At 41.9% G+C, this 23,345-nt stretch overlaps 5 protein-coding genes across 5 annotated transcripts; 4 read left to right on the plus strand and 1 right to left on the minus strand.

Annotated features, from left to right (window-relative positions):
- The first annotated feature begins 3,495 nt into the window (after positions 1-3,495).
- Positions 3,496-8,810, plus strand: LOC4347925 (glucomannan 4-beta-mannosyltransferase 1-like). The gene is given in 4 exon segments (XM_026020294.2): positions 3,496-3,939; positions 7,324-7,422; positions 7,509-8,109; positions 8,112-8,810. Coding segments are annotated over 4 exon segments (1,584 nt in total). The 5' UTR covers positions 3,496-3,645; the 3' UTR covers positions 8,702-8,810.
- Positions 8,762-10,917, plus strand: LOC4347926 (probable serine/threonine-protein kinase PBL23). The gene is made up of 2 exons (XM_015796016.3): positions 8,762-9,644; positions 9,759-10,917. The coding sequence occupies exons 1-2, from the start codon at positions 9,428-9,430 to the stop codon at positions 10,799-10,801; spliced, it is 1,260 nt and encodes a 419-aa protein (XP_015651502.1). The 5' UTR covers positions 8,762-9,427; the 3' UTR covers positions 10,802-10,917.
- Positions 10,918-14,001: 3,084 nt separating this feature from the next.
- On the plus strand, positions 14,002-14,907 carry LOC4347927 (basic blue protein). Its single transcript, XM_015756152.3, has 2 exons — positions 14,002-14,282; positions 14,370-14,907. The coding sequence occupies exons 1-2, from the start codon at positions 14,111-14,113 to the stop codon at positions 14,714-14,716; spliced, it is 519 nt and encodes a 172-aa protein (XP_015611638.1). The 5' UTR covers positions 14,002-14,110; the 3' UTR covers positions 14,717-14,907.
- A 142-nt stretch (positions 14,908-15,049) lies between these two features.
- LOC4347928 (pollen-specific protein C13) lies at positions 15,050-15,837 on the plus strand. Its single transcript, XM_015756153.3, has one exon. The coding sequence runs from the start codon at positions 15,175-15,177 to the stop codon at positions 15,676-15,678; it is 504 nt and encodes a 167-aa protein (XP_015611639.1). The 5' UTR covers positions 15,050-15,174; the 3' UTR covers positions 15,679-15,837.
- Positions 15,838-17,729: 1,892 nt separating this feature from the next.
- On the minus strand, positions 17,730-22,876 carry LOC4347929 (phragmoplastin DRP1E). The gene is made up of 15 exons (XM_015756142.2): positions 22,650-22,876; positions 22,422-22,485; positions 22,237-22,344; positions 21,872-21,973; positions 21,342-21,392; positions 21,158-21,219; positions 20,853-20,943; positions 20,542-20,606; positions 20,165-20,359; positions 19,958-20,077; positions 19,766-19,836; positions 19,022-19,247; positions 18,688-18,738; positions 18,206-18,607; positions 17,730-18,116 (listed from the first exon to the last, which is right to left on the minus strand). The coding sequence occupies exons 1-15, from the start codon at positions 22,791-22,793 to the stop codon at positions 17,988-17,990; spliced, it is 1,881 nt and encodes a 626-aa protein (XP_015611628.1). The 5' UTR covers positions 22,794-22,876; the 3' UTR covers positions 17,730-17,987.
- Between the last annotated feature and the right edge of the window lie 469 nt (positions 22,877-23,345).

Genomic DNA, 23,345 nt, shown 5'->3' on the forward strand with positions numbered 1-23,345 from the left:
TTAGTTTTGTTTAAGTGCCATTAAGTTTTAAAACCGCCTATTCACCCCCCTCTAGTCGGCCTCCTTGATCCTACAGGGGGCCTAGATGCTTCAGAGATACATTGGCCCAAGATCCTGCCGCCGCCGAGAGCGACGGATATCGGAGAGAGGCCGAATTCGAGGGAACTTGACGTGTTGATTCCGGTAGGTGGTGATGGTAGCGGTCCTCGGAGGTGGACCAATCTAACCGATATACTCCCTCATATTTAACAATATTTAACAATATCGGAGGCGGTCCTCATATTTAACCGATATACGCCGTTGACTTTTTTAAACATATTTGACCATTCGTCTTATTCAAAAACTTTTGTGAAATATGTAAAACTATATGTATACATAAAAGTATATTTAACAATGAATCAAATGATAGAGAAAGAATTAATACTTACTTAAATTTTTTGAATAAGACGAACGGTCACACATGTTTAAAAAAGTCAACGGCGTCAAATATTTAGGGATGGAGGGAGTATCAAAGAGGCGGCTGAGGACCGGAAGGATGGTGTTACGCGATAAGACTGGAGAGAGAAAGGGATCAAGCGAAGAGGGAGAGAGATCGACCAACTTGATCGAGTCGCTGCTTAGGTTGCTCCACTAAGTGGGTCTCCACATGTGAGCCTTTGGGCTATGGAATACCAGGCCCAATACAGAGAGACAAATGGCAAGAAAAAGGTTAGATCGGTACTTAGTGGAATAGTGAAAGAACTTTAAATCGTCTGGCTATACTTTGAGCCACTTTATATAAGAATAAATCTCAGCAAGTTATATTATATTCACAATAATGCATAATGTAATTTTATTTAAATGTAGGCGCACAAATAACACTTTCTCGGTTGCTGTTTTTTTATAGATAATGTCGTTGACTTTTGACGATGTTTGCACGAAACCCAGTTTGTGCCGGCTAATAAATAATATTGCCAATAAACCCTCAAACATTTAATATATTTTTATTTATAAATACACCCTACTCCTATGTTTACATTTCAATTATTTGGAAAAAAGTACAGACGAGCCCCTAGACATTTAGTATGGAGGGAGGTTAAAGTTGCGCAAATACAAAACTATATACAACTATTGAAAGCATATGTGACGACGGGATGATCGAGCCAATTATTTGGAAAAAAGTACATACAAGCCCCTAGACATTTAGGTCTTGTTTGGATCCTCCGGGCTATTAAATAGCCCTCCGGAATCTTGCTATTTAGGATTATTAAACGTAGATTACCGACAAAACCGATTCCATAACCCCTAGGCTATTTTGCGAGACGAATCTAATGATGTATATTAATCCATAATTAGCGGCTGATTACTGTAGCATCACTGTAGCAAATCATGGATTAATATATCTCGTTAGATTCGTCTCGCAAAATAGCCTAGAAGTTATGGAATAGGTTTTGTCAGTAATCTACGTTTAATACTCTTAAATAGCAAGATTCCAAAGGACTGTTAAATAGCCCTTCGGATCCAAACAGGGTCTTAGTATGGAGGGAGGTTAAAGTTGTGCAAATACAAAGCTATATACAACTATTGAAAGCATATGCGACGACGGGATGATCGAGCCTGCACATCTGTAACTCGAGGGAAACAACAACTTATTAATGACGACGGGATGCAACGTGCTCGTCCACAAGCGAATTTCGCATTTAGTAAGGAGTGACAAGTGATGGCATGATGCCTGCACATCGGTCGCGTGTACCATCATCACCCTTGTAGGGGAAGGGCATGGGTTGTTAGGCGACTCGGGTGACTACCGTAATAAATTTGTATCTGTCACGATCCCACATGAATCTCACTGGTGAACACAAGCACAGGAGCAATATATCCTCTCCAACTCTGTATATCAAGTTCAGGGATACAAATTGGAAGAACTAGCAGCAGAGATTGGGAAGAGAAGCAGGGGGTAAAGGGAATCAGAGAAACACAGAGTAGGGGATTAGAGGAGAAATCAAGAGGAGGAAGAAGAGGCCACAGCCATCAGGTTCTAATTCATCAATGCCTTCTCTCACTGCCACGGTTGGTATTTATACTTCTTGGTTGCTTGCACCTTCAGTATGTGAGCTAGGCCAAGCCCATTTCTCCAGCAGCCCATGCAGCCCACCAGATACATGACAGTATCATTGTCGGTTCACAACATGAATCGTGGTAATTCAGTAAATAAATTGGAATGTATGAAACAAGGAGAAGTTAGCTTGCAGTAAGTCCCTCGGCCCCTTCGACCCTTGCATTCCTTCCCCTCCCACGATCCATCCTCCCTCCCCTTCCCCACAACCACCGCAATCATTGCCGCCGCATCACCAAGCGAGGAGGTCATCAGTTGCATCGGATCTGCGACCTTCTCAACCTGCTAGCTGTTTGGATCGGGCTGGCTAGAGTGAGGTTGCTAGCCATCTCTTGTTTAAGGGATTTGTCTTCTCGTAGAAGTTGTAAGTGTTACTTCTTTGATGTATGTGCATATCTTTGAGGTATCCCGTATTTAGTATAACGGCAAATTCAACTCTAGATTTAAACAGAGATTAATTAAACAAATGCATGTTCCTTTTTTTTAGGGGGGGAGAACGGATCTGACTTGTGAGAGAGTATATATATAATGTGAAGGAAACGATCGATGCGTGCGTGTACTAATTATGAAGAGGCTTACATGAGAATTATACTCACTCTATCCTAAAATATAAGCATTTTTAGCTATTAATCTGGACAACTGTGTGTCTAAATTTATAGTCAAAAGTTATTATATTTTAGGACGAATTTCCAAAATATAAGTATTTTTAGCTATAAATCTGGACAACTATGTGTCTAAATTTTAGCCAAAAGTTACTATATTTTAGGACGGACGTAGTAGGTAGCAGCAGTCTCAAACATGTCTTCTGAGTAGGCACCTAGCTGTATGGCAATGGTAGGCTACATATGACAATAAAGGTGTACGTATGTACGTAGATACGTGTAGACCTCACCGCATATGCACCGGCCCTGACCTGGCTCTAGTGCTGTACCCATATATACCACGTAGGCAGCCAGCAAATAAAGCAAAACAGGCCAAGAAAAAATACGCATTATTTTGTATTGAAAACAGGAGGAGGAGGACCCCGGCTGGTTTGCGTATTGTTAAAGAAAAAAACATGCATGAATCCAGGCTGACCGGCCAATATATACATGCACACACAAATTAAAGGAGGAGACCCTTTTCCCTTTATTAAGAAAACTTTAATTAATTAAGTAGTAGCTAGCAGTTTCTGTAGCTTTCCTCTCTGGATCGATCATATATATCACTATATATACCAATTCCAAGCTAGCTAGCTGCTCAATCAAGATATGTATATGTGCACGCAGCTAGCTTAGCGCTAGAGCTAGGCCGGCCACTACACATCATATCGATCGATCACAAATTAATATTGTTTGCATACATACTCATATGTATAGAAATAGAACAGGCGGGTCATCAGCTCCTGGGCGGTCAAATCCAAGTCGAAGGGCGCCCGGGGAACTGATCGATCATATCGATTAATTGATCATATATACTGTACTCCTGTATATCGATATATTCGATCGGCTGGTACGTTGATCAATTAATTAATTTAAGTAAGATCGATCAAGCTAGGCAGGTCGGTCCGGATGATGAGCGGCGGGTTGGCATGGGCATGGCGGGCAGTGCGGTGCGGGGTGGTGTTGCCGACGCTGCAGCTGGCCGTCTACGTCTGCGTCGCCATGTCGATCATGCTCTTCCTCGAGCGACTCTACATGGCGCTCGTCGTCGCCGCCCTGTGGCTGATTCGCCGCCGCCGCCGCCGCAGCAACAGGAGGGAGCAGGACGACGATGGCGCTGAAAACGACCAGCTGCTGCAGGACCCGGAGGCGGCCAACAGCCCCATGGTCCTGGTGCAGATCCCCATGTTCAATGAGAAACAGGTCAGTAGTAATCTGTGCGTGCTACCTCTTGCTATACTGTACTGTACTGTACTGTATATACGTCCTCTTTAATTTCTTGGCTTTTCCCGACCCAACACTTTTACTCCTATCGATCCATCCACCATCTCTCACTGCCACCGCCTAGCCGCCTACACTTGTATATGTACATACCACACCACGCTGGGAAACAGCAATGCATATGTGTAACATTAATTAATTAACACACATATATACTAATTAATTAAGCGATCGAGCAACCAGAACGTACAATTAATCAAGCTTGGCCTGCGGTCGGCCGCGGCGGCGATCCCCCAGCTGCGCGCTGCCGCGCCTGTGGTTTCTATTCCTCATGCAAAATGCCTGATTTCTTCTCTTCTTCCTCTTCTTCTTTTTTTTTTAAAAAAAAAACGAACTTCACATGTAGTACATTGTTAGTTCGCGCAAATGCATGGTCAGTTGGGTGCGTTCATGCTGAACTTGCTCTCCGTGCTTCCACTACATGCCTGTCCACGTCGTCTAATGTAAAGTAAGAAATTAATTATATATACACGCAAAACAAATCAGCTAGCTAGTATGAAAAGTGCATTTATAATATATGCATGGCACTGCAACAGTATATATGTCAACTATAGGAGTGCACGTCATTACATCTCGAAACAAACTAGTACTTAACGATGATATACATATATTGCGCCTAGATGCACATCCTCTGCAGTACTGCTGATGTAGTAGCAGAGACTGACATATGGTTCCGGGTCCACACGTCAGCCACTGCTACTGCACCAGCAGTATTGCAGAAAATCTCCATTGATTGCGCCTGGCCCACGCATCATCACTACTGTCATGTTTCCTTTCTGGTTTTATTGCTTCCCAGCCGTACCGATCTTCGTTTCTAAACAACTACTTTATCTATTTCACATTAATTATAATATATACTTTAGATTTTGAACATATTTATATATGAATTAATGTGTTTGTGTCCAAATTTATATGGATGTATCCCATCTAAAAATATTATATGAACACTAGTGAGCCTAGATGACAAATAAATAAATCAAAACATGTTGTAGCATGAAACAGAGAAAGCACCATGATACGCACCTTTAGAAGCATGCAAAAATCAATTTTTGTAGTGCCTAGATCGCTAGCTAGCTCGTGCGAAACGACCGAATAGACACATATGATGCACTAACTAACAAAAGCACATGCAGAAAGTAGATTTTAAGATCTAAGGAAGATGGGTTTTTTATCCATCGAGGAGACATCTCTTACCATCTAAATAGTCATATTTTTTTAAAAAAAATTGATAAGATAAATTAATATGAGACATATCACTTTACAATATATGCAAGATCAAATTTGACTTCTACGAGTTGTAAAAAATAATAAATTAAACTGAAATCAGTTGATGTGAATCCACAATTTTATTTGATATTTTTGTTATAATTTATAGAAATTAAATTTGAACTTACATGTTTGTGTATTGAGAAAATGAGATTATCAAAAAATATAAACTTGAAGTGCATGAAAATATATGCTTTCCCAGCTTGAAAATATATATTTGATCTATCTTATGAAAAATGAGATTATCCTCTCTAGGGATGAAAATATATACTTCATCCGTTTCATATTATAAGACATTTTAGCATTGCTCACATTCATATATGTGTTAATGAATCTAGACATATATATATGTCTAGATTTATTAACATCTATATAAATGTGAACAATGCTCGAAAGTCTTATAATATGAAATAGAGGGAGTACTTTCCCAGCTTGAAGTGCATGTGCAAGAATATATATAAAAATCAAAACAGCAAATTCAACTCTGTACATAAAATACACTTCTCTGGTCTAGATAATTTGCTACTCTCTCCGGCCGGTCTAAAAGAATCTATTATATCTATAAAGTAATAGAAAAAAGAGCCCCCACGTTCGCTCTTACGGCCTAGAAATTCCCACATTAATCCAAAAAAATAATAAAAAATAAAAATAGAAGATTAGTTAAAAACTGAAGAAAGAAAAAAAAAAGAAACTCTGAATCGGACAACCGGTAAAAAAAGAAGGAAAACCTAATCATACTACACACTGGAAACTGAATAAAGAAAAAAAAGACATTAAGAAACTTGAATCGGACAATCGGTAAAAAAAAGGAAAACCTAAACATACTCTACACGGGAAAAACTGGAAACGGACAATGTTTTGGGGATGCGGAAAAAATAGAAATAGATTAGGATTAGTTAAAAACTGAAGAAAGAAAAAAAGGCATATTAAGAAATATCTATCTATTAACTTATTAAAGGAATAGAAAAAGGAGCCTCCACGTTCGCTCTCACGGCCTAGAAATTCCCACATTAATCAGAGAAAAAGAAAAACATAGTCCATATAGAAATATAATTTAGAAATAGTTGAAATTCGTAATTAAAAAATAAGAAATATTGGAAGAGAAGACTAGAGTCCATATAGAAATACAATTGAGAAACAATAGAAATTCGGAATTAAAAATAAGGAATATTACAAGTAGAGTATAGAGTCCATATAGAAATACAATTAAGAAATAATAGAAATTCGGAATTAAAATAAGGAATATTAGAAGTAGAGTATATAGTCCATATAGAAATACAATTAAGAAATAATAGACATTCGGAATTAAAAATAAGGAATATTAGAAGTAGAGTATAGAGTCCATATAAGAATTTAAAACTAACTAAAATTCAGAATAAACATAATAAAATTAAAATTAGAGTTTAGAGTTCATATAAAAATATAATTTATAAATAACTAAAATTCAAAATTAAAAAAACATGGGAAGAGGAGTCTAAAGTCAATATAAGAATACAATTTAGAAGTAACTTAAATTCGAAATTAAAAATTAAAGAATATTGAAAGATGAGTTTAGAGTCCACATAGAAATACAATTAGAAATAATAAAAATTCAGAATTAAAAATAAATAATATTGAAAGAAGAGCCTAAAGTCCATATAGGAATATAATTTACAAATAACTAAAATTTAATATTAAAAATAATTAATAACTAACATGTATATAAAAAACAATATGAATATTATACATGAATATTATACATTAGTAGTTTTGTAAAGGTAGTACAAAATTTAAAATAATGTTTTCATTTTAATATATTTGAATAATACATTGAGAAAACATATATGTAATTATATGACAGAAAATATAATAATGCTAGCCGCGCAATCTGCGTGGGCCACTACGCTAGTTAATATAATATATGTTAATTTCCACAGTAATTATATAGTGCTAGTATATTGTCCAGAACAGAACATGAAATTAATGTGCATATATATGAAGAGTTGGTTTTACCAAATCGATCTGGCCTAATAAAACAGGGGTGTACGGTGCAATGCGCAGGTTTACCGGCTTTCTATCGGTGCCGCGTGTGGGATGACATGGCCATCTGACAAGCTGGTGATTCAGGTGCTGGATGACTCTACAGATCCAGCCATAAGGGTACGTACGTCTGTGTTTCATACAGTATATACTAGTAATTTGGAAAGAGGAAATTAATTAGAGAACATATATATAATGGATTGCAGGAGATGGTGGAGGGAGAGTGCGGGCGATGGGCGGGGAAGGGCGTGAGCATAAGGTACGAGAACAGGCGGAACAGGAGCGGGTACAAGGCGGGGGCGATGCGGGAGGGGCTGCGGAAGGCGTACGCGAGGGAGTGTGAGTTGGTTGCCATCTTCGACGCAGACTTCCAGCCGGACGCCGACTTCCTCCTGCGCACAGTGCCGGTGCTGGTGGCGGACCCGGGGGTGGCGCTGGTGCAGGCGAGGTGGCGGTTCGTGAACGCGGACGAGTGCCTTCTGACCCGCATCCAGGAGATGTCGCTGGACTACCACTTCCGCGTGGAGCAGGAGGTGGGGTCGGCGTGCCACGGCTTCTTCGGGTTCAACGGCACGGCGGGCGTGTGGCGGGTGCGAGCCCTGGAGGAGGCGGGCGGGTGGAAGGAGCGGACGACGGTGGAGGACATGGACCTGGCGGTGCGAGCGAGCCTGAGGGGGTGGCGGTTCGTGTACGTGGGGCACGTCGGGGTGCGGAACGAGCTGCCCAGCACGCTGCGCGCGTACCGGTACCAGCAGCACCGGTGGTCGTGCGGCCCCGCCAACCTGTTCCGCAAGATTTTCCTCGAGGCCCCACCGCCCGCGTGTCCCCCTGGAAGAAGCTCCACCTCCTCTACGATTTCTTCTTCCTCCGCAAGCTCGTCGCCCACCTCCTCACCTTCTCCTTCTACTGCGTCGTCATCCCCGCCTGCGTCCTCGCCGGCTCCGACCACGTCCGCCTCCCCAAGTACGTCGCCCTCTACGTCCCCGCCGCCATCACCCTCCTCAACGCCGCCTGCACCCCGCGCTCCTGCCATCTCCTCATCTTCTGGATCCTCTTCGAGAACGTCATGTCCATGCACCGGACCAAGGCCACGCTCATCGGCCTGCTCGAGGCCACCCGCGCCAACGAGTGGGTCGTCACCGACAAGCGAGGCAACGCCAACCCCAAGCACCAGCAGCCAGCTAATACCACCACCAGGCCTGGGAGGAAGACCACCACCAGCTCCAGCCGCACAAGCTTCTTCAATAATGACGTCCATGTCGCCGAGATCCTCCTGGGGGCCTGCCTGCTCTACTGCGCCCTCTACGACATCGCCTACGGCCGCGACAGCTTCTACATCTACCTGCTCCTCCAGTCGGCCGCCGCCTTCATCGTCGGCTTCGGCTACGTCGGGACCTAGCAGCTACTACTACTCTTACTCTACATGCATCCATGTATAATTCCATCCATTATATTCCTGCATACAAACCTCAATTATATCCATCGATTGGCTGTCAAGTTAACTACTACTCCACTCATCAGCAACAGTATGCACAGCCTGCCACTGGGCACTGGCAATATATACATATATATATTTACCCAATAAATAAATAAATAAAATACTACTACGTACACTACATGGATCGATAGATAACTGCAGGCAGTCTTAATATAGTTGGCGTTGCCAGGCCAAGGCCGGCATGCGGTTGGTTGTGTTTCTGGCTCAGATTAGGAGCCATCCAAAAAAACAGAGCACCTCTGCTTTTTGTTTTTTTCATCGGAACAAATAATAATAATAAACTAATAACGGACGAATTAATTTACCCCATCCATTCCAATGGGCAATGCCAGAAAGGTTATTAAGCAATCGGATTTCCCCATTCCATTCGCGCGCGCGCGCCTCGCTCGTCGGCAGTTTGTACGTACGGTACAAGCTCGCCGTCCGGCGATCATCCTTGATAATCTCAATTAAAATTATACATCCCTTTGTTATCGATCATCGATCATCAGATTGGTGGCTGGCTGGCTAGGCCTTATCAGTTTGGAACCGGATGCTGGTTGAGGAGCAGAGTTGGAGGATCATCCCTCTGGTTCCAGGATTCGTTCCTGTTGGCGTTGGTGGAGGGCCCAGCACACCATAAATATAATGGGCATCTTCTGCTGCTTCCAGTCCGAGGACAGAGGAGGCGACGGGGACGGCGATGGCGACGGAGCGCCTCCCTCGACCTCCTCTAGCGGCTGCAGCAACAGCAGCAGCAGCAGCAAGAAGAAGAATTTAGCGTCGGAGCGGAGCCTGGGCGGGAGCAGCAGGGACAACAACAGCAACCTGGTGAACCTGGTGAACGAGATCGTGGCAGAGTCAGGTATCGTATGTACTCCTAGTTAGTTAGCTAAGCTACTCCATATATTTACATTTTCGGAATACAACAAACAAAGAAACAAACATTGTATATTTTCATGGATAAATGAATGGACAGTGACTTACCGGCACAAGCGCGTGGCGGACGAGATCCTGAAGATCGGCAAGGGGAAGGTGACGGCGCGGGCGTTCACGTACGGCGAGCTGTCGGAGGCGACGGGCGGGTTCAGGGCGGAGTCGCTGCTGGGGGAGGGAGGGTTCGGGCCGGTGTACCGGGGGAGGCTGAGCATCAAGGGGACGGTGACGGAGGCGGCGGTGAAGCAGCTGGACCGGAACGGGATGCAGGGGAACCGGGAGTTCCTTGTGGAGGTGCTGATGCTGAGCCTGCTGGCGGAGCACCCAAACCTGGTGACGCTGCTGGGGTACTGCACCGACGGCGACCACCGCATCCTGGTGTACGAGTACATGGCCCGCGGCTCCCTGGAGGACCACCTGCTTGACCTGCCCCCTGGCGCCGCGGCTCTGGACTGGACCACTCGGATGCGCATCGCGCAGGGCGCCGCCCGCGGCCTTGAGCACCTGCACGACGCAGCTCGTCCCCCCGTCATCTACCGCGACTTCAAGGCCTCCAACATCCTCCTCGACTCCTCCTTCCAGGCCCGCCTCTCCGACTTCGGCCTCGCCAAGGTCGGCCCCGTCGGCGACAAGACCCACGTCTCCACCCGCGTCATGGGCACCTACGGCTACTGCGCCCCCGAGTACGCTCTCACCGGCAAGCTCACCACCTGCTCCGACGTCTACAGCTTCGGCGTCGTCTTCCTCGAGATCATCACCGGCCGCCGCGCCATCGACATGGCCCGCCCTCACGATGAGCAGAACCTCGTCCAGTGGGCCGCCCCGCGCTTCAAGGACAAGAAGCTCTTCGCCGACATGGCCGACCCCTTGCTCCGCGGCGCCTACCCCACCAAGGGCCTCTACCAGGCCCTCGCCATCGCCGCCATGTGCCTCCAGGAGGACGCCACCATGCGCCCTGCCATCAGCGACGTCGTCACCGCGCTCGAGTACCTCACCGTCGCCGGCGCCTCCTCCGAGCCTGCCCCTCGTCCCCAGAAGCTGCAGCCGCCGGAGGACGACGACGATGACCAACGCCCCGCCGCATAATCAATCATATCGATCGTCTCTCTCTCTCTCTCTCTATACATGTACTACCACTATCTATATAATATGTCATATACTTCTACTTCACTTATACAGTATATAGCTACAGTACCTACCTACATACATGCTAGCTTAATTTACGCACGTATGCATATACACTCGATCGATACGATTGACTGTCCTTACCCCTGATTGCTGTCCTTAATTAATTTGCTAATATAACTATATAGTATACTAGTTAGGAGTAATTAATATAATTACGACCAGTTAGTACGTAGTTTTAATCAACTGAAATTTTAATTTGATGATCAACTGATCGATGCCCGGTGGCTGATCCAAGCGCCTTGGGTTCTGTCACCAACAAATCAAAGGTCCTAAACCTGTAAATGCTAGTAGCAAGTTGACGCATGGATATGCCTAGGGTAGTCCCAACCCCACCTAAGACGGTGTCTATGGCATTAACTACATTGCCATGTAAGATTTTTAGCTTATGTGACACTATATTAACTAAGAGAAAGAGTGAAGAGAGAAAGAAATTGGGTCTCATGCAAGACAGCTTCAACATGAGAACCTATACACTAGACACTATCAAGTTTTGCATTGGAAGAGAATAGTGTCTTCATAATAGATGAAGAATAAATATGATTGGTAGAGAAGAGATATGATGTATTTTTTAATGACCAATTTTAAGAAACCATGGGTTATAGAGTGTAGTTTCTATTGTGATGTTTTATTGACATGGCATCATAGACACTGCTTATGGACACTATGGGTTGGAACTGCCCTTAGAGCAAGTTTAATAGTATAGACAATTACTAGCTCCAATTCACTTATAGCCAACTTAATAGCCAATTCATACAATAGTTATATACTACACTATTAATATCTGTTCCCACCTGTCATACATACACTGCGTCTTGGAGTCCGTGCTACAGCTGGCTACAAATCTGTAGCCCATTGCCCTTCTCTCTCATCTTTTATCTCTTTAAAATATGTTTGCAGCTGGCTTATAGCCTGCTATTGTACCTGCTCTTAGGCTGTGTTTGAGGAAAATGAGATAGAGAAGATTGGGAAGATACGCAAAACGAGGTGAGTCATTAGTACATGATTAATTGAATATTAACTATTTTAAACTTCAAAAATGGATTAATGTGATTTTTTAAAGCAACTTTTCTATAGAAAATTTTTGCAAAAAACGCACCGTTTAGTAGTTTGAAAAGCGTGCGTGCGGAAAACGAGTGAAATCTCCCCTATCTCTCCTGAAAGAACGCAGCCTTAGGCTGTGTTTGAGGGAGAGGAGATTGAGAAGATTGGGAAGATACGGAAAACGAGGTAAGCCATTAGCGCATGATTAATTGAGTATTAACTATTTTAAACTTTAAAAATAGATTAATATGATTTTTTAAAGTAACTTTCATATAGAAATTTTTTGTAAAATACGCACCGTTTAGTAGTTTGGGAAACGTGCGCGCGGAAAACGAAACAAACATTCCCCCATTTGTTCTCCAAACGAACGCAGCCTTAGTGTACATCGAATTGTCGTCAGCAGAATTAATTTGAATGATGATCTATCAATGGATCGATCTGATTAGTTTAGTTGCGTAATACGCCACAGGCCAGCAGAGTAGTCAACTGGCAGCTAACATACGTGTCACATGACCAGTTAGCCGCAGTAGTCTTGAGCCGCCAATTTGGAACTCTCTTGTGGTACTAGTATAAATTAATTATATCGTGTGGAAATTATTAAGATGAGACTGCAGCAGGCCAACAACCTGCAGAATTCTTCTTCTTCCTCCAATTCTTCTTAGCCTGGGTTTATTTCACGCTTTCAATTTTAGTTGAAATTGAAACGATGTGACGAAAAAGTTAGAAGTTTATATGAGTAGAAAAGTTTGATGTGATAGAAAAAGTTAAAAGTTTGAAAAAAAAATTAGGATCTAAACACGGTGTTACGCTTTTACGCGTACAACGACCGGCCACCTGCAGTACATGCTGACCATGTAATATACTATAATTTGCAATTAAGCAGGCAAGCAGGTGTAAATAAGCTTAATTACTATTTGAAAATTATATTATTACTTAATTGAAAAGAAAACAGGTGCTAGTTTAATTACCAGCTCCTCCTCTTGACGACAGCAGCAAAGGTGTGGCCGAGGCGGCGAGGCACATAGATAGGGGCGGGCAAGCTTGGCTTGGATCGATCTTGAGTGGATAGATCAACTGGAAGGGCGTAGCGGCAACGGCGTTGGGCGGGACCTAAGATCTGACATGTGTACGTGGCGAAGGGCAAAAGTACACGGCATTGGAATGGATGACATATTATCAAATTTCTCGCAAATGATCGAGCAACCTAAGAGACAAAGTCAATCGAATTGAAATGGTCCGCGTATAGTGGAAGTGGGATTGCACTATACTCGTATTAGGTAGATGCACGGACGGACGTAATACAAACGCTAGTTGACAGTTCCAATTAATCGTTCATGCGACCCAATTGATTTAGTTCTAAACTTTCGCTCCATACTACAACCTTCTCATTTTTCTATTATCACGTTTTCTTAACCGCTAAACGGTGGATTTTATATAAAAGAAAAAGAAATACTCCATCATTTTACGTTATAAGATATTTTTGACTTTGGTCAAAGTCAAATTGTTTCAATTTTAACCAAGTTTATAGAAAAAAATAGTAATATTTTCGACCCAAAATAAATTTATTATAAAAATACATTTAATTATTAATTTAATAAAATTAATTTGGTAATATAAATATTATTATAATTGTTTATAAACTTAGCTAAATTTAAAATAGTTTGACTTTGACCAAAGTCAAAACATCTTATAACCTGAAATAGAGGGAGTATATTTATAGATTTTTTTAAAAAAATAAATCTATTTTCTAAATATATAATAATTCATACTTACTTAATCAAGCATGCGTATATATTTAGAAATGGTCTGATGGATTGAGTGAGTCGTACTTAAGGACTAGAGCTATGAGCAGTGTGAACGGATAGACGTGCCATCACAAATAATATAATGTATTTATTTTTTTATGAAGAAAAAGAAGGAGCAAAAATGAAAAATAAGAAAAAAAGACAATAATAATTAGTAGGAGTACCTACCAACCGTGGACTAGTATTACCTGCTGACCAACCGACCTTGCAAAGGAGGCTTATATATATACTCCAGTAAAAGCTGCCTGTTTCATCGATCATCGATCACAGACAAATTAAAGCATACAGCAATTGATTCAGAGTAGTTAGCTTAACTAGCTCCTCTGCTTTAATTAGTTTGCCCCTTCCAGGTAGAGTATATATGGGTAGTATAGGAGGAGTAGCGGTGGTGCTGGTGGGCATGGCGGCGATGCTGGTGGGCATGGCGTCGGCGGCGACCTACAACGTGGGCGAGCCGGGCGGCGCATGGGATCTCACCACCAACTACACAAACTGGGTCGCCCAAAAGAGGTTCCATCCAGGCGACCAGATAGGTATGCAATCAGAATCGTATCGTATATATCGATTGGCTGGGCTGCCGGTGAATACATATATATGGTAATGGATGGGGATGGTTGCAGTGTTCAAGTACTCTGCTCAGCGGCACGACGTGGTGGAGGTGAACAAGGCGGGTTACGACTCGTGCTCCACCTCCACCTCCATCGCCACCCACACCACCGGCAACGACGTCATCCCCCTCACCTCCACCGGCACCCGCTACTTCATCTGTGGCTTCCCCGGTCACTGCACCACCACCGGCACCGGCAACATGAAGATCCAGATCGACGTCGTGCAGGCAGATTCCTCCTCCGCCCCGGCGCCTGTGGCCACCACTACTCCCCCTTCGCCGCCCTCCTCCGCCGCCACCTCCCTCAAGGCCACCGCCGCAGCTGCCGTCCTACTCGCCGCCCTCCTCATCATGGCTTAATTAATTAATACTCCTAGCTGCTAGCTTATTTGTTTTCTTTTCCGATCCTGAGAGAGCCATGTATACTACCAGTCCCAGCTAGCTTTTTGCTTGTATCCTCATCCATCCGGATTGATTGTACTTATATGATTAGTATTTTAGTCTTTAGAGGAGGCATTTGATTATATATATGTCTAGTACTATGTTGATTATCTCTCATGCATTATTATTATTTAATTAATTGTAGGGGAAGTTCATTAGGAGTACTTTCGATTGGTCAACAACGCAAGCAACTTAACTAACTAACAATAGAGTCATATATAACATGCAATGCAAATTAATGTATGGATCACCTGATTAATTGGGCCGTCGTTCCATTCCCAGCCGATCGATCGCTTCAACTATTCGATATATATATAGCTGCTATATATATATAAGCAGGATCGGTTATTAATTTATCGAGATTGATTGATTGATGTATGGTTATGGCCGGCGGTGTGGTGATGGTGATGGTGGTGGCGACGGCGATGGCGATGGCGGTGCAGGGGAGCCGTGACCCGGATTTCTTCGTGGAGGGCGACGTGTACTGCGACACGTGCCGCGCGGGGTTCCAGACGAACGCGACGACGGCGATCCAGGGCGCGCGGGTGCGGCTGGAGTGCCGGCACTTCATGAGCGCGAGCGGGGCGGTGGAGAGATCGGCGGAGGGGACGACGGACGCGGCGGGGCACTACCGCATCGAGCTGGTGGACAACCGCGGCGCCGAGGAGGTGTGTGCGGTGGCGCTGCTCAGCAGCCCGGACCCCGAATGCCACGAGACGGAGGTGGGTCGCGACCGCGCGCCGGTCACCCTCGTTCAGGACGCCGGCCTCGCCACCATGGTCCGCCGCGCCAATCCTCTCGGCTTCCTCAAGACCCGCCCACTCCCCATCTGCGGTGACCTTCTCAAGAGCTACGCGCTCGGCACCGCACCAAGCTACTAGCTACCTCCTACACTGCTCCCTTTATTATTATTTCCTCTTCTTGCTTTTATATTTATATTATACTGAAAAAATACCCGTGCATTATAATGGGTGAAAATATTCTAATCATAATATACTTTTTCATGTATAATCATATTAATGACAATTTTTGTATTTTAATGAGCGGTTTGTTTTTATAAACGGTGTTTTTTTTTCTTGCGCGGTTTTCTTAAACCATTTGTCAGAAATGCCGCATTTCTTTCTAACAGTTTTTTTCCTAGCATGTTTTTTTTGCTATTTTTACTGACGACGAAAACCATATTTTTCTCCCCTTTTTTTGCTTTTATTTTCTCGTGTGTTTTTTGCCTGTTTTTTCTAACAATTATTTTCTCGCGTGTTTTTTTTGCTTGTTTTTTTCAAATGTTCTTTTTTGCCTTTTTTTCCAATACAGGAGTATAATATATGACGAAATAAAAGCCATGTAGTAGATGACAAAAAATCAATGGATCCTATCTGACTCAACCGTCCATCAATTTAGTGTTTTTTCTGACATTTTTTTCAGAGCGATTTGTTTTTTAATAGACGGTGTTTTTTCTTGCGTTGTTTTTTCAAACCATTCTTTTAGAAATGGCGTGTTTTTTCTGACAGTTTTTTCCTCGCATGTTTTTTATAATTTTTTTACCGATGATGGAAATATTTTTTCTCGTGCGTTTTTTATTTGTTTTATGGAAGATGGAAAACCTTTTTAGCGTGTTTTTTGCGCTTTTTTCTCACACGTTTTTTGAACAGTTTTTATTTTCTCGTGCATTTTCTATTTTAAAATAGTTAGATTAGATTAGATTAGAGATAGAGAAGAGATATATACTGATTAGAAATCGAACATTGTTTCGCCCTTTCCATTTTTTTCTCGGGTGCATTTTTTATTTTATACGAACCAGCTTCTTATTTTTTACGAACCTTTTTTTCACCACTTTCTTAGGAATCGGACGAACTTTTTTAAATGTTTTTTTTTATTTTTTTCACTTTTAAAGGAATCGCATTTTTTTCTTTTCCCCCCTTTTTAAAGGGATCAAATCTAGCGGTTTTTTTCACCATTTTATTTTTGCCTTTTATAAGAATAGGATTTTTTTCCGTTCGGATCTTCGGGTTTTTTTTTTGTCACTTAGGAGAAACAGACTTTTGTTGTTGTTGTTGTTGTTGTTGTTTTTCTTTCTTTTTTTTTGCGGATTTTCTTTTTCTTTTTATGCACTTTTCTGCCTTTGTTATCTCCCTTTTATTATTTTTTTAACAAAAACAACCTCAAGTATCTTATTGCAAGATTATAGGGACTTAAATGTAAATATAAAAATTACAAGGACTCAAATACAGTAGTATGTAAATATTAAAGTAAATTACACGTGAGTAGTATGTAGGGTGCCTCGTCCTCTTTCTTCTCTTATCTCTTTCTTATCATATGAGCCTATATGACATGTTTGGAAAGTGCTTAGTGACTTATAATACCAGCTCTTGCTAATTAGTAAACTTATATATAGGTGCGTTTGATTTACCCAAAAATCTCGATCGTTTTGCCGAGTAATCTAGACACTTCCCCCATTTCTATAATTCTTGATATTTTGGACAAACTTGAGGTCAAGCAATTTAAACTTTAAGTACCAATAAGTTTAAAATATTTAGTTTGAAAACACTAGAGCATGATGTATAAATTAGTCGTAAAAAGTACTGTATTAAAATTTGATATTTACTTGTTTCCTATATATTATAATAAAAAATATAGTTAAATCGTGACGTATCCAAAACTTATTAAGAGTACATAGATTACCAGGACAGTTAGCATGCATCGGTAAATTCATTCCCCTACTCTGTTTGGCATGCATCACAACATGAGGCATTTATGGCTTACCATATACTCCCACCGTTTCACAATGTAAGTTATTCTAGCATTTCCTACATTTATATTGATATATATATGTCTAGATTCATTAACATCAATATGAATGTGAGAAATGCTAGAATGACTTACATTGTGAAACGGAGGGAATAATACAACATATGTAATACCGTGACAACAGAGAGAAGCCAACCACTAGAAAGAATAACAAAAGAAAAACTGTTGAAACCAGCATGGCACGGGTCGGGGTGCACATGTACGAAGGATGATCTACTGACAAAATATACAGATATATAACGTCCATCAATTCGTAAGATAGTATAGTATATACTATATACCAAGGGAAAATAGTGCCTGCCTGACAAATGGAAGTTAGATCTGCCCAAACCAAACTACACGCAGCTGCGACAAAAGATACTAGCCACCATGTATATGTTTGTGTCTACCTGGTCCATGCGACAGAGTCGATTTCATCCCTAGCCGATTTGTACAGCTCCAACCTCTTCCAGCATTGCTGCCTACGCTCAAGCATCGCTGGGTCCTCATCCAGTAAATGCCCAAACTGGCTCGCCTGCTCCAACCACAAAACTCATTACTTCCATTCCATGCATTCACCCTAGATGACAAGGAGATTAACTACTACTACTAGTTAATTAGTACCTCTTTCTTCCCGATGTGCACGTAGAAATGGTTAAGCAGAGACCTCTTGGCTTCTCGGACCTGACAGTGCACCACCGCCTTTGGGATCTTGTGTAACAGTTGGTCTCCCACCATCTTTATGTACTGGGACACATTGGACGCGATATTCCTGTAGTGCCCGTCGCCGTAGCGGTCCACTGTCACTGAGCCTGAGCCTGAGCCATTGGATTCATTGGTATTATTCCCAACCTTGCTGCCACTATCTGGATCTTGCGGGAGTTTCCGGAAGAATTCCACTGTCAAATATGCCTCCATGTCAACAAGCCGAAGTGCAGTGCTACGTCCATCCTCCCGAAACCTTTCCAGAGCTTCATTAGCAGCAGTTGCAATCGCAGCTTGCAGGGTAGGGAATCTTCTCAGTGGCTGCAATTAGTGAGAAAACATATATAAAGTACCATTTTCCAAAAACACAAAGAAATATGGATATATTCATTCTTCCTAACCTCTGTCTCTCCTATGGATTTCCTCACCAAGTCCCTTAAAACAACATGGACCTGAAAAAAATAATATATTTGGCAGATCAGACACATTGGGATATATAGCATTATTCCTTCCAAAGGTTTGGAAGCTAGGACACCTCATCAAATGCGCACCTAACACCAACATCAGAGTATTATTAATTGGCACATATCAAATATAACTACTAGCATATATATACTCCAGGAAGTAAAGCGTACAGCACAAAGTGCCTACTCTACTGGCCTGGTGGCCACTGATTAAAGAAACTAACGGACAACAAATCAATCAGCACAGATGTATATATAGAAAGTCAGCTACCGCATCGACTGTAGCTTCAGCTGGTCCCTTGAAATACGCAAGGCCGGCTTCAACAAGACGACGGTAACCTTGTTCAGGAGCAATAAGATGAGGCTGATAGCCATCTGCTTCTGATACCACCTTCTTCACATTTTGCACGGATAGATAACGATCAAAAGGCAGCTTCCTAAAAGCGGCAGGGAGCTTATGATCAAACACGCCATAAATTTTATCACCACCTGATCTCCTGCAACAGTTAGGCACCCAAACAGTTAAAGGAGTAAAATGAACGTTATAATATTGTAATTGGACAAGATCTCATCATATTAAATGACAACTAATTAAAAAAAAATCTAGGTATATTGGTGTCGTATAAAACTTATGAACACTTTATAAATTCTGTTTACACATTATTTTTTTTGACTAAATCCGTTTACACATTATGAAGTATGCACTTCCATCTTCTGAAAAGATAGGCATGTTCTGTAAATTCTTTTCATGTTCACATGGAAGATACAATATAAGTCCCGGGAACTCAACATAAACAGGTGCACTTTCAGCATGTATTATCCTGAGACGAGTGATGTTGATACGCCATGCAACTACCTATGGTTCATAAGCAACATTTATGCAACAAGTCAAAATATTATGATAACGATAAGTATTTCTAAAATGAAAACCTAGAACTGAACCTAAAGCGCTTTACATAATTAGAAGAGAGATACAAGAAGCCATTAAGATGATGACAGATAATTAATTACCCACCCTCCGTCCAGATGTTCCTTGAAAACACGGTCAAAAGCACGACAGAGCTCCAATATAGTGTACAGTTGAGCCTGGCACAACATTATGGAAGCGGTGAATATAAAATTGAACAAGACAAATACTCCTGTAACTACTTTTAGTACAGACCCGGCAAAAACTACTTTTAGTACAAAATATATATGAATGACTGACCCCTGGATCAGCAGCCACTTCTTTCCCAATGGTATCCAGCTCCGATTCAAGTTCATCTATAGTTTTGTTGATTAATGATGTGATGCTAGGAATGCGTGCTTTAATAACGGCTTCAAGATGCTGAAAATGTTATAAAGCAATTATGCAAGTCCTAAGCCTTGCTCATATACCAACTCAAAGAAACGAGAAATTTCAAGTTTGAGGTACCTGAGAAAGAAGCTTAGCTAGATACACAGAACCCATCTTACTGGCTAGGTGTGCATAATCAGGACTATTTTCAAAATACTCTCTTTCCTTTTCTCTTGCAACAATCATATCAACTTTCCTGTTAATATCTGCTTGTGAGCGGTTGACAATTCCAACCCACGGATACTGAAGACGATAGGCTCTTCCCTCAAGAACCTTTGGGGGAAATGAAAATAGTCGAGGTAGTCCAGATAGAACAAGGTTAAATTTACAGATAAATGACAGGTCAGAGGTATGATATGAACATTAAGAACAAAAAAAGGCTGCATGTAGATATTCTGAAACTGACAATGTGCAGACAGACTACTGTTTGTCAGGGCAGGCAAGTTCAATCTTACATCAAGAGCGTTTGTTCCCTTGTCCATCAAGTCCAACTTTGTCAACACACCGAATGTCCTCTCACCTTGTAAAAGAGAAAAATTGTCATCCAGAAAATAAAAATGGATGGTAAATCCAGTCAGATAGGATCATGATAAAAGCAAACTATTCTGCAGCATTCTGTAGAAGATAACAATCTTAGCTGTAGAGCTATAACAAACCATCAAAGTTTACAGCAACATACTTTACTTTATTTGTATGAGTTCTCCGCAGAAAATAAAAGTAAAAGAGTCACTATCTCTTGCCCTCTATGTGCACTGAATTTTAGTACCTGATGGGTCAACCTCCTTCGAAAGCTTAATGGCATCAGAAGTGGCAATGTCCTGGTTTGCTGGAGATATAGCCAAAATGATACAATTGGGCTGCAAAATATCATACAAAGTAACCTATTAGCCTTGTATAAGTTCTCAAATTTGAACACCAGAAATTAATTAAACAATATAACACCTAAAGTTATTTGGGTGTGAATAATTAAACAACCAAAACAGCAGCCAAGTTAATGTCATCAATTTGCTACTAGTACAAGAATGCTGAAGACATGGTATTAAAAAAAATGCTACTTCGTTTGTTGATTACCTTCTCAACATACGACCGAACCATATTCTCTATATCATGAACAACACTTTCAGGTTGTCCCTCTGTGAATTAGAAGTTGAACAAGTTAGAGGAAGGTGGGGGGGGGGATGCACGATAAACTAAACACAGTATCAAAAGAGAGAGAATTAAATCTTTGATTAAAAAAGGACATAATAGTGCATACCTACAGCGACTTTTGTCAATCCAGGAAGATCAATCAATGTTAAGTTCACGACTGCAACATATGGGAGTAAACTACTATTAGCCAATCAATGTATAGTATGAGAGAAATATGTGAAGCAGACATTAAAAATCCTAGTCTAAATTGAGGAGTCTTTGACAATGATTCAAAATCCTATATAGTATGAGAGAATCTGGATAAACTGTAGAAAGCTACAAACTTGGATAATCACAAAACTATTGCATGCATGGTATATCATTCAAAGCATCTTAATGTCCAGATATACTCATAGAGTATCTTTTGAAGATTATATGAAAGGCCGCAAACTGGCCCACCTAAAACTTTCTTTCTTCGTGAAGATCCCATACATTTCAAAAAGTTTATGTTACAGGGTTAACAGAGTTCCACCAGTGAAACACAATCGCAGGGCTCGGGTGGTCCAGAGAATAGTTCAATTCAATTTGCAAGATGGAGATACATTTCTGGGAGGGGATTACAACATAGGTTGCACATTTGCAACAGGAAGAGGTTACCGTTGGGTGAGTAGATGCTGAGATGTATTGGCACAGGGGATATTTGTTTAGTTTTCCCAGTCACTCTATCTGTCTCATCTGCAATTTCTTGACGAACAAGAGCTACACCACAGTAGAGAAAAATAAGTGGTGCTGTTAAGTATAAGTTTTCCTTTTGTTTTAGAAAGATGTTGATATATAAGTTTGGCAGTGCTATTTTAAATCAGAAATAAAGCAGTGGAAACAGAATAGTGCAATAGGACAGACACTTGAACTAAAGCATTATTTGCAAGAAACAGCAGGATACAGAGATGTGAGGTTTACATTACAATATTGCAAAGCTGTATAAAGAAATTAACGGGGAAGGATTGATTTCAAGTTCGCACCAAAATCTGAAAACCTTGTTTTGGGCAAGTGTAAGAACTCTGCATAATCGTGGGCCCCTTTGTCGATCTGATGCAGCTGAAGAACTAATGGCCTCCGTGTCACGATTCCTAGATTAGATGATAGATGAGGGGAGGTAAGATAGTGTTGAAAGGGAAACTGGGGTGAATGAGGTTATTATAATTACCAGAACCACGGGGAAGGAAATCTCTGCCAACAATGCTCTCTAGCACGGAGGACTTGCCCGAACTCTGTTTGTGCACAAGCCAAAATGAAATGAATTACAAAGTCTAGAAATCAGCATCCAATCCATGCATCATTAATCATAGGAGTATAATAATAAAAATAATAATAAGGTTAAAGAGAAAAGAAAAAATCCATTTAATTGAAGCAAGGAAGGAAGGAAGCAAATGACCTGGCCTCCGACGACGGCGATGGTGGGGAGAGACTCCCAGAGGGTAGGGAGGTTGGCTCCTTCTCCACCTCCGTGGTCTCCGAGGGCGGTGCAGGCTCGCTGGATGCGGTTCATCAGGCCGATCAGACCCTCCATGCTCGCCATCGCCTGCCTTCCTGCCTTCAAACTCGATCTCTCCTGTCTAATTTGTGTCTCGTAGAACCTACTCCAGTAGAAGACTAGTAGACAAGAAAGAAAGAAAGAAAGAAAGATTGATTCAGGTTTAAGGAAGAAGAAAGAAACCACGCGCAATGGCTTACGACGAGACGACTCACCTTTGAATTCCACGCCGCCTGTGGTCTGGTCACTGCCCTCCGGGGCCCACTTGCCCAGCTCCCTCTTTCTCCGTCTGTCCCTTGAGATCTTGGGCCGAGAGGCCCACGAGAGAGAGAGAGCCGCTCTTCTCGTCTCTTCCCCTGAGAGTGTGTTTGGATAATGTTGGATAACGGGAAATGAGGGGTGGGATTAAGATTAGGAAATGAATGAAGGGTTAGGATTAAATAAAAGAGGGAGAATAAATGGTTAAGATTTAAAGATGTCTTTTAGTGGGTGGAAATCATTTCCATATCAATTAGCCAAACAGGGCCTGAGAGTGACAGTGACAGCCGCGCTCCGGTCCGGCCGCCGGCGAGGAGGAAGAGGAAGAGGAAGACGACC

The sequence above is a fragment of the Oryza sativa genome, chromosome 9 (genome assembly GCF_034140825.1).
Source record: "Oryza sativa Japonica Group chromosome 9, ASM3414082v1".
NCBI lineage: Eukaryota > Viridiplantae > Streptophyta > Magnoliopsida > Poales > Poaceae > Oryza > Oryza sativa.